The 10,880-nt window shown below is 24.9% G+C and overlaps 1 protein-coding gene and 1 non-coding gene across 2 annotated transcripts; both read right to left on the bottom strand.

The window, feature by feature from the left end:
- Positions 1 to 3,070: 3,070 nt before the first annotated feature.
- On the bottom strand, positions 3,071 to 3,189 carry LOC127290924 (5S ribosomal RNA). Its single transcript, XR_007844513.1, has one exon. It is a non-coding gene; the product is annotated as a 5S ribosomal RNA (ribosomal RNA).
- Positions 3,190 to 4,791: 1,602 nt separating this feature from the next.
- LOC127290913 (probable isocitrate dehydrogenase [NAD] subunit alpha, mitochondrial) lies at positions 4,792 to 10,384 on the bottom strand. The gene is made up of 6 exons (XM_051319756.1): positions 10,212 to 10,384; positions 9,771 to 9,896; positions 9,238 to 9,410; positions 8,750 to 8,984; positions 5,863 to 6,141; positions 4,792 to 5,695 (listed from the first exon to the last, which is right to left on the bottom strand). Exons 1-6 carry the CDS (start codon positions 10,236 to 10,238, stop codon positions 5,456 to 5,458), a joined length of 1,080 nt encoding a protein of 359 aa, XP_051175713.1. The 5' UTR covers positions 10,239 to 10,384; the 3' UTR covers positions 4,792 to 5,455.
- Positions 10,385 to 10,880: the final 496 nt, after the last annotated feature.

Below are 10,880 nucleotides of genomic sequence, written 5' to 3'. Positions count from 1 at the left end.
AACGATTTGGGGAAAATTTCACTTCTATACAATGTAATCTATATATAAGTATACAAATTCTCTGAGGAAAGATTTCCCATTTACTAAATGGAATCTCGGCAAAATATATAATATTAAAAAACGGCTTTTTTTTCGCGCTCACAGGATCATTTGCACTGACTATATATATATATATATATATATGCGGGGAGGGTGTAGTAAGGCAAGTTCTGAATTATGCATGAAATTTGTTCCCGGGAATCGAATCTCTCTTCTCGTCACCGACGGCACGAGAACAAGAGAGTGAGCATAAATCTAAATAATTTTAGCTCTTCGAATTTTTATTATTCCTATATATATATATATGATGACTAAAGGTATAAGTGATGAATATGCATATATATATCGTTTAATGAAACAGTGAAGAATCGAATTTAAAATGTTAGGTTAAAAATACAAGTAATGATTTTTTTTTAATTACTAAAATTCTTTTAAAAATGTACTAAATACTTATGTTTCAAAGATATTCGGCCATTTACTGCAAGTTCGTACAGTTTTAACGGCTACAATTTTCTTCCTTTTAAAAATATGAGCAAAAACGTCGCTGCCCCGCCATAAGGGGCAAAGCCGTTTTTTTGCATCTTCTTGAAAATAATTAAATTAAATAATAATGCTTATAATAAATTAAAGAATTATTAGTAAAATTTGTTGTTAATTAGTTTGAAATTAATTAGAAAAAAAATCACGTAAATTGATGGTGTAATAACGAAAATATTTACAAATAAACGTTACATTAGCGTCTTTGCCCCGCTCTCCCCTACTCTTTCTACGCTCATTAAATTCACATAAAAATGCTGTCAGTCTTTTGGGATGAACTCTCGGTAAAAATATATACATATATTATTAATTTCAAGAATATTATTTTTCTTTTCTTTTTAAAACAAATTTTTGAAATTTAATATTCTTTTATGTATCTAGAAATTTAATCATCTCTCTTTTATTAAATATTAAAAATGTATAATAACATTTTTTACGGCAATTTGGACAAATTTACACCGCTATGAAAAAAAAAATGTGTAATTTTGCGACTCAGAGTTAAATAAATATTTAATTCAAATATAATTTGAAAAAAAAGAATGGTTAATTTTTCCAATTTTTAAAAAAGATTTAAAAGCGTAATAAATTAACGGATGAATTTTGATACCTTCAGGAATACATACATACATATATAAGAAATAAGCTTTTCCATGGGAAATTAATCATCTTGTAAAAAATTCCAATATCTAAATATTTTACAGGGACATATCCCCATTATTCACTGAGAAAATTTCTTATAAATCTTGGCGAATTAACGAGCAACAAAGATGACATTACGTCGTTGCTCGTTTCTTTTCGTTTTCCCCCTTTCGCTGTGGTAGATGATCGTTTGCCAAGACTGCGTGAAATATAGCTCGCAACTTTTCTCATACTTGCGGGGAAAGTTTTCTCAAAAAGCATATTCTTCACCCTCATTGCAAAATATTGTCTTATCTCTCAGATGAAAAGAAACCCGCGTGAATAAAGGAACCAACTGTTACATACACCTGATGACAGAGAAAAGATCATTTTTCTCTCAACTCGCATATATATATATATATATTGATATTATAAATTTTGCAACGAAACACTTTACGCGTTGATATTTGTATTTTTCTAATTAAATGCATTTTCAAATTTAAAAAAAAAGAAAACATGAGAAATAAGAATTTTTTTTCCTCAACAACAATTAAATTAAAATTTATTAAAACTGCTTTTTATTTTATTACATATTGTGACGCGCTCTGAAAAAAGGGACCTTAGAAGCAACAAAATTGAGGTTATGTTTTGAAATTTTAAATTGAAATAAATATACAAAGTGGATCAACTTTCAATAGAAATAATTGATATTTAAGTCTTCATTACATACAAAATATTTAATAAAAACTTATTTTAATTTTACAAAAGTAAAAAGAAACTTGTAAAATTACCGTAAACATAACCTATAATTCGTTTGCTTATAAGGTCCCTTTCTTCAAAGCGCGTCATATTTATATTGTATTAGATTCATATTTTATTATTTATTTTATTTATATCCCATATGGATATCCTGCGATATAATATCCAATAGAGATTTTGTGGATGTCTTAGGGATATCCTGTTGATGTCCCACAGACCGGCGGTTTGGATATCCTAGGGATATCCTGGGGATAATTCTAGGATATCGACCATTGATATGGATATCCTAGGGATATCCTTTTGTTATGAGGGTACCCTTAATACAACAAATTGTATTGCCGATTTAACAATTTAGTTTTTTGTTATTTCAACTGTTCCATAATAATTTTCTTTTTTCATCAAACAATTCTGTTTATTCACCCAACAATCCAAATAGTTTTAATAACAATCCCATTTGAACAATTTTTTCTTGTCTCAAAAACAAATAGAACTGCTGGTTCTATATTGACAATCCGGAATTGTTGTGTGGACTTAATTTTTAATAACCACAACAATATTTTTTTCTCCGTGTAGGCCATGTAATATTTTGTAAAAGAAAATTAAGTCAAAATACAGAAAGCGAGCAGAAATTTCAGGAATATTTAGTGCATTTCTGATACTATAATATAATAATGATTGTAACGATCATAAAGTCATACCCAAACAAAAGGATGCGAATCTGAGAAAGCGATTCTGCATCAGCTCAATACGCTTGATGTGCAAATCATAATATGGGAACCAGATCAATGATGCAAATTCCAGAATTGGCCTGACTAACAAAAAAAAACAATATTTTTAATAATAGGGAATTTTTAAATAAATTAGCGTTTCCGGTGACATTGTAAGATTAGCATTACCAATGGAGTATCTGTGCCTGGTTATAAGTCTTTTCCGTGATAAAGATAAAACAGAGCATTTTTCCAAATTCAAATGAAAATTATTATTATCACACCATGTCAACTGAAAATATTTTTTTCAAAAATAATAATTAATTTAAAAAAATAATTCTAATGAATAATAAATAAAATAAGTAAACAAAATTTTGAATTATAAAAATTAAAAAAAAAAAAAAAGAGGAAGCCAACACTACGCGGTATTCCCAAGCGGTCACCCATCCAAGTACTAACCGCGCTCAATTGTGCTTAACTTTGGTGATCGGACGAGAACCAGTGAATTCACAATGAAATGAGCGTTGGCTGAAAATATGAGTTTTACAAATTGTCCAAATATTCAACTCTCAGGTCTAACAACATTTGGCTACATTTATCAGATAGTAAAAAATAATTAATTATTAGTAAAAAAAAACTAATTTTCAGTGTAAAAATAACTGAAAAAATGTTGATTAATTGAATTAGTTATATAACAGAAATTTTTGTTTATTTTAACATAACCTAAAAGTTAATTTATAACTGATTTAAGTATTTAACTAATAATTTGTTTTTTTAAACCAAAAAAATTATTACAAATTTTACTATTATTTTCTCTAAAGAGAAAAACGTATAGGTAGCCCGACCTCAAAGTTACTTGGTGTTCTCTTTTTACAGGCATGGTGGAGGGGGGGGGGGTGATTTTTGAGAAATTAATTTCTATGGGAATTTATTTAATTTCTATATCTAAAACTGAATTTTTGCTTCTTCTAAATATTGATTTGGATTCAGTCTCAGTGACTTTAATTAATAACATAGAAATTGGATATATAAAAAAAAATTTTAAAAGCGGATTTTTTCAAAAAATTGTTTGGATTTTCTTGAAACTTGCTATTCGGGGGTTTTTGGGGTCCTTGATTACAAATATATTAGTTTATAAAAATTCAAAATGGCGGAAAAAATGAAACGATTTTTTAATTTTTGTTTTTTGAATAGCTTACCCTCTTGAATTTTTTTTTAATTTTTCATAATAAAACAGAGAATCTTAATTGAATATAGGAAAAATACGGAATTTGACGGAGAGATATATTTAATTTTAATTTGTCTATAATTTTTGCTATTTTAAATAAATTAAGAACTTAATAATAATAATAATAAAACAGTAAAAAAAAATAATTTGTAAGTTGTTGCTTAAAAATTGTTCAAAACAATAACTGTTGATAAAATTAAAATTTTGCATAACGACTTTTGGGACATATTTTGATTCGCAAAAACTACAAATTATTAATAAATTAAATATTTAAATTAATTAATAAATTATTAATTATTAACACTTAAAAATCTCATCATAAAAAAATTACTAGCCCATTTCAGAATTTTTTATTATAAATTCTGTCAAATGAAAATTTTATTAATAAAAAATTCAGTGATTTAGATAATTTGTCATACAAAAATTCGGTTAAATTAAAAATTTGCTGAAATAAAATGTTTTTAAAAAATTTAATAATAAAATTTGTCTCAATAAAAGTTCAACCATATAAAAATTCTAATTTATGAATTTTATTTATGCCTCAAAATTTTAGTAAAAATTTGTATATTTTTAGTGAAATTCCTGGTTAATTTCAAATTAATTTAAATACCAGTTAAATACTACGATTATTTCAAATATTAATGTAAAAATAAATTACATTTAAAATAAGATAAATTCTCCAATAATGAAAAGAAGCAATAAAAAGACTAACTGTTTGTCATGTTGTTATCTGTAATTAAGGTTACTTAGAGCACGAGATAATAACTATTTACGATAAATTCTATTTCAACACACGTATTAATTTAATGCTTGTCAAATCGACAAAAAAAAAATAAGTTTCTCGTCTTTTTAATTAAATTAACAAATAAAAATAGGTTTCTTTTCTTTTTAAAAGTTCTAAAATTGTTTTTCTACATTTTTATTGATTTTTTCATATATAATACTGCACAGCACGTCGATGCCTGTTTCTCTTTAATCGAGAACAATTATTTCGCGTGTTAAATCAATTAAAATTATTATACACATCTTATACATTATGTTACACTGGTAATTCGTGAACAATAATATTAATATTTAATATATAATAATAATTTATCTACTAGAGGACTCAAAATTAAATGAGACGGACATATTTACGAAATGACAAAAAGAAAACCTAAGCGTTAACAAAAAAAAAAACGCTTTCAGTCCCATAATAATGATAATTGTATTATACAAAGTCATCATTATTAAATGATAATTGAAAAGTTCAATACTAAACTCAATATTACAAGCAATTCGTCAATGAATATTGTTTTGTTTTGTGTTTTTTTTTAAAGTGACTTCTACAAGGAAAAATTAGAAACAATTCTTGACCGTTCCAACAATTATTTCATTAAATTGTAGAAATTTGATCGGTCTGTCAATAAAAATGTGTGCAATTTCATTGCATCGTATTTACGTGAACAAGAAAATGAGAGTATTTTTTAATAACAAATAAATCACTCTCATATTATGAACACGATTTCTACGAGTATTTGGCAGTTCTCAATTAATAAGGCTAATTAGGCTGTTTTTGTTGTTTTTTTTACTTTGTCTGCGCAGATATCTTTTTACAGATTTCATCAGTGTATTCACTGCACTTTGCAGTGCCACCAAGATCACCAGTGAGATATTTAGCTTCTTTGATTGTTTCATAGGCGGAATTCTCAATTATTCTTGCATGATCATTCAATCCCATGTGTTTTAACATCATTACAGCTGATAATAAAAGTGCTGTGGGATTTGCTTTATCTTGTCCTGCAATGTCTGGAGCAGTTCCGTGCACCTGAGGGAAAAAAATTGTTTATTTAAATTGATATTAATGAATAATTAATTGCAATTATAATTATTATAAAATTGCTTCTTTATAAACATTTTTTTTTTAATTTTACTGACAAAATTTTTTTACAAGACATTGAAATAAGTTTTATTGAAGAAAAAAAGGATAGTTACCGATTCAAAGAGAGCGCCATTTAAGCCAATATTTCCACTGGGTGTAAGTCCAAGACCTCCAACAAGACCGGCACACATATCGGAAAGAATGTCACCATAAAGATTTGGCATAACAAGAACATCATATTGACTTGGATCTTGTACCATATTTAAACAAACAGTATCCAAATATCTCTCTTCAAATTTAATGTTTGGGAAATTTTTCGCTGCTTCTCGACAACACCTCAAGAATAGACCGTCAGACATTCTCATAATATTTGCTTTGTGTACAGCTGTGACCTATACGAACATTTTTTGCAACAATAATATTTTTAAAATCATTTTAGGATTGTCGCAAAAGTTTTATTTTATGTTTTTCCCTGAGTTTCAGTCAGAATTAAAATTTTTTTTCCCCTAACTCTAATGAAAATATTATTCAAGAGAATTTCGATTGTAAAAAAATTAGACAATCATTTTTTAAAGCAAAAGTTTGAATTGGAAACAAATATTATAATTTTAGTAGTATTTTTTGAAATTTAATGTTTTTCCAGTACTTTTTATAAAATTTCCTGATTTCCCTGATTAGTGTAAACCTTGGATTTGTTACAAGTTATAATTTAAAAGAATTTTTGAATTGGAATAATTCTCAAAATTTGAACTGATAATATTTTTTAGAAAATTTTAATTATTCATTTGAATAATTAAATAAATTATTATATAAATAATATAAATAATTTTTATATTAAATCAAATAATTAGGCCTCGTATCGACTTTAAGGCGCAAAAAAGTCGTTTTAGTCGATTTACATACCAAAAAAGTCGATTTATTTGAATGAAATTTAATTAGTTAATAAATATTTTACTTTAAATAACCAATGTTCTTAGATATTAAATTCATTTTATTAATTCCTTAACAATAATTCTATAAGAATATTATCAAAAAAATTTATTTGGAATATTTTTGAATCAACCTAAGACAAATTTACGAAGCTGAAGTACTCAATGTTTATGATAAACGATTTTTAACGAAATAATTTTTTAAAATCAAAAATTCTATAATTTTTCGCCTCAAAATAATTTTTTTTATGATTTGTTGATTAATGAAAACTACAAGAAATATTTTTTAGGCAAAAAGTTGAAAAATTTTTCATTTTAATAAATTATTTCTTTAAAAATCGTTTATCATAAACGTTATGTACTTGAGCTTCGTGACAAATTTTCAAAATTTTAATTAAGTATAAGACAAATTTCTAAAGTAAATTCTTAAAGTTCCATTTTTAAAATTTTTTTCAAGTCTGATTTAAACAATTTATTTGATTTAAAATTTTGACATAGTTTTTAGTTTAAATAATCAAAAAAAAATTTCGGACAATAATTAAGTTACACAGATTTTTAAATTAATTTTTGCTTATAATAATTAAATTACAAAAGATTTTAAATTTAAAATAAATTATCTGTAAATTTAAACTGCTGTAGTTTTTTTATGACAACAATTTAATTTTAGAGTTTTTATTTCAAAATTTTTTTTTAAATAATTGAATTTTAAAAAAAATATTAAAATTATTAAAAATAATTGAATTTTGGAAGAGTTAAAGTTGAAATTTTTAGAAATAATTGACTTTCAAAAGATTTTGTTAAATTTCAAACAATAATTAAATTTTACAGAATTAAAAATAATTTCTCACATAATTTTAGATAATCTTTTTTAAAATAATTCAACTTTAGAAGATTTACAATTCAGATTTTTATAAATAATTGAACTTTAAGTGATTTTTAATTGAAATTTTTATTAATTTCTATTGCTGAAGAATTTATTAGAAATTATAGACAAAAATTGAACTTTAAAAGTTTTTAATTGAAAAATGTTTTCTGATAATTGAATTTTCGAAAAATATTATAAAAACATAAAAAATAATTGAATTTTCAGGGTGTTTAACAAAGATTGAGAAAAAAATTCCCTGACTTTTCCTTGACATTTTTTTATTTTCCCCTGACTTTTTAATAACCTTATTTCTGCTTTTTTTGGACAAAAATATGGTTACTGGCATTTTTAACAATAAATTAATTTCTAATGGTAGTAACAAATGGTAATAAAAACCATTCAAGTTTTTTTAGATTTAAAAATTTTTAAATTCAGAAAAATTTTTAATTTTTGTAGAAATTTACAGAAATTTCCCTGACTTTGAATGAAATTTTCTGAAATTCCCTGACATTTCCCTGACCAACAAAATTCCCTGACTTCCCTGACCGTTAGACACGCTGATTTTGGAAGAGTTAAAGTTGAATTTATTAAATTTCAGAAAGTTTTAGATGAAAAAATTTAGAAATAATTGAATTTTAGAAGGATTTAAATTAAAATTTTTGATAACATTTGAATTTGAAGTGATTTTGAATAGAAATATTCGGCAAGTTTTATTTGCTGGTTTTATAAAAATTTTAAACAATTTATTTATTTATAAAAAAATTCATTAAAATTATTGAAATTTAAATTAATTTAATTTAAATTTTCTAATTTACAGAAGAATTTTAGTTAAAAATCTGTTAAAGAATTGAAATAAAAAAGATCTGCATTGTATACTAAGAAATACGTATTTTGTTAACAAAATTTTTGTAAAAAATATAAAAAAAAAGTCGAAAAAATCACATCTTATTAAAAAAAATCAGACAAGTGCGAGTTAAAAAAATAAAAACTAAAAAAAAAATTAAAAAATAATAACTGTACTGCTTGTAAATCGTAATTAATTATAAATTGTTCTGTTATATAACAATAAAATACTTTATGGAAAACAATTTTTTATACTCTATTCCAATTTTAAATAAAAAAAATGTGTTTGAAAAAGTCGATTATTTGTAATTTTATTTCATAGATGTCGAAATAAGTCGAAAAAAAAATAATAATGAAACGTACCTTTTTTCTATTATTTTCCTGAGCATACTGAAAGGCAAATTCAGCAACTCTACTTGATGCTTCTTCAGTAATGAGCTTAATAGACTGTACAACACCATCAACAATCTCATGTTCAATACCTGAATATTCACCTTCAGTGTTTTCTCTAATTGTGACAACATTAACATTATCATAAAGAGTTTTATATCCCTCCAATGATAGACATGGTCGTACATTTGCATATAAATTGAATTCTCTGCAAAAAAATTTAAAAAGAAAAGAAGAAAAAGAAAATTAAATAATAATAGTGTAATCAAGTCACAACACTTGCATTCAGTTATTTATAAATTATCGTAAATCTAAAATTACTTGAAAGATAAGTTCAATGTTAGACTTTATAGTACAAGATCAAGGCGATAAAATGATTCATTGTCAATTAGAATTATCAATGAATTATATCATTTTCAAATGCAAATTGCATTCAATATATAGTATTTATAGATTCTTACTTTCGTAAAGCGAGATTCAGAGATCTATGACCTTTTCCTATTGGAGTCATTAATGGTCCTTTGAGGCCAATTTTATTTCTATTGACAGAATCAATTGCTGCCTGTGGAATTCCAAATTTTCCATCTGGACCTCTAACTGGTGTCACATCAACCGTTTCCCATTCTATTGGAACCTATTTTGTGAAAAAAAAACACATTTTTTTCCATAAAACATGAAAAAAAAAAAATAATAACCAGTGTGTCTTTAATCAATAAAAAGATATTAAATTGTGTCTTTAATTGGATCAATGCGGGAGAGATTAAAATGTCACTGGGACGAGTTAGGTCACCTTGCGCGACATTAACGGATAATTATTAAACAAATAAAAGAAAAATAAAGAAACACACTTTTTTTCGACTCAAAGTTACGTGATGTAAGTGAAAATAGGTCACGATCATTGGGGAAAATGTATAAAAATAATTGAAAAATCAACTTTGGTTTATAATAAAAGGAAAGTGAAAAAAAGGGTTAGTATTAGATAAAAATATCTTACCTTGGCAGATTCGAAGATCTTTTGTACGGCTGCTGAAATTTCGGGCCCAATTCCATCTCCAGGAATAAGTGTACATTTCTGTAGTTTACTGCTGTAAAGACGAACACCTCCAATTTTTGGGGAAATCTATTATACAAGAAGCAAAAAGAGAAAAAAAAAAGAGTGATGCATGAAATTTTCATTGTTACTTCGTTCTTTTCTTTCAACACTTAAAGAGTGATAAAATAAAATAAAGAAAGAAAACGAAATATTTAGAAAAAAGAATTAAATTTAAATGTTAAAATTTTAGATAATAATGATGATGAGAGCAGACGGATGTTTTTTTCAAATAAAAATACATGGGAATTTCTAACCTTTATTTCTTGTATTGTAATAATGATCAAAATAGAAAGGAGGTTCTCATATGATCAGTAGGATTTTAAAGATTAAATATTAACTTACAACTTGGCGTATCCATTGGCCTGCCATTCTTATTAATAAACTTTTTTTTTTTTGTTAAAAAAGAAGTTCACTTTTTTCTCTCTCTCTCTCTATAAATTAGATAAAATTAAACACGTCAGACCCGATACGCACAGAAGATGAGAAAAGAGCAGAAAAGCACTTGATTGGCCGGTTTCGAGAAAATCTTCTGCTATTCCAAAACGGAAGTTAGCGGACGACGCGTAAGAAAAATGTTCATTGCGCAAGCCGACAAATTTTTGCGGTAAATTCAAAAATATTCATCTTTTTTATATATTTTTATATAAATGTTTTTACATTGTTGTAAAGTTACAAGCACTATATGAAAAAAAATATAATTGCTTATTCAATTTTATACAATTGGGATAAAAGCTAATATGGCGTAGAGACAAAATATCAAAATATAAAAGAATATAAAATTTCCTAATTTTAAAAATCACAGTTAATTAGGTATTTTTAAACAATAGATTATTGTTAAATTATTATTATTATTTAACTAAAATAATGAAATTATTAATAATAATAAAATAATGATAACAATAACGAAAATAAATAATAATTATTATAGAATAATAAAAATATTAATATAATAATAATTGTAAAATAATAAAAAAAATATAGTAAAATTATTACAAAAATTAATATTAGGTA

This window comes from Leptopilina boulardi, unplaced genomic scaffold (assembly GCF_019393585.1).
Source record: "Leptopilina boulardi isolate dan_hultmark-lab unplaced genomic scaffold, ZJU_Lbou_2.1 LbouV2_95, whole genome shotgun sequence".
NCBI classification, from domain to species: Eukaryota; Metazoa; Arthropoda; class Insecta; order Hymenoptera; family Figitidae; genus Leptopilina; species Leptopilina boulardi.
Note: the sequence above shows the minus strand (reverse complement) of the source record. Positions and strands in the feature narration are given on the sequence as shown.

What these genes read in the sequence shown, in the direction of transcription:
- LOC127290913 (XM_051319756.1), bottom strand. Translation starts at nt 10,238, where the DNA reads ATGGCAGGCCAATGGATACGCCAAGTT. An exon ending in AGGAAAATAATAGAAAAAAG is followed by an intron (nt 6,142 to 8,749) that starts GTACGTTTCATT and finishes ATGTTCGTATAG; the next exon opens with GTCACAGCTGTACACAAAGC. An exon ending in ATGGCGCTCTCTTTGAATCG is followed by an intron (nt 5,696 to 5,862) that starts GTAACTATCCTT and finishes TTTTTCCCTCAG; the next exon opens with GTGCACGGAACTGCTCCAGA.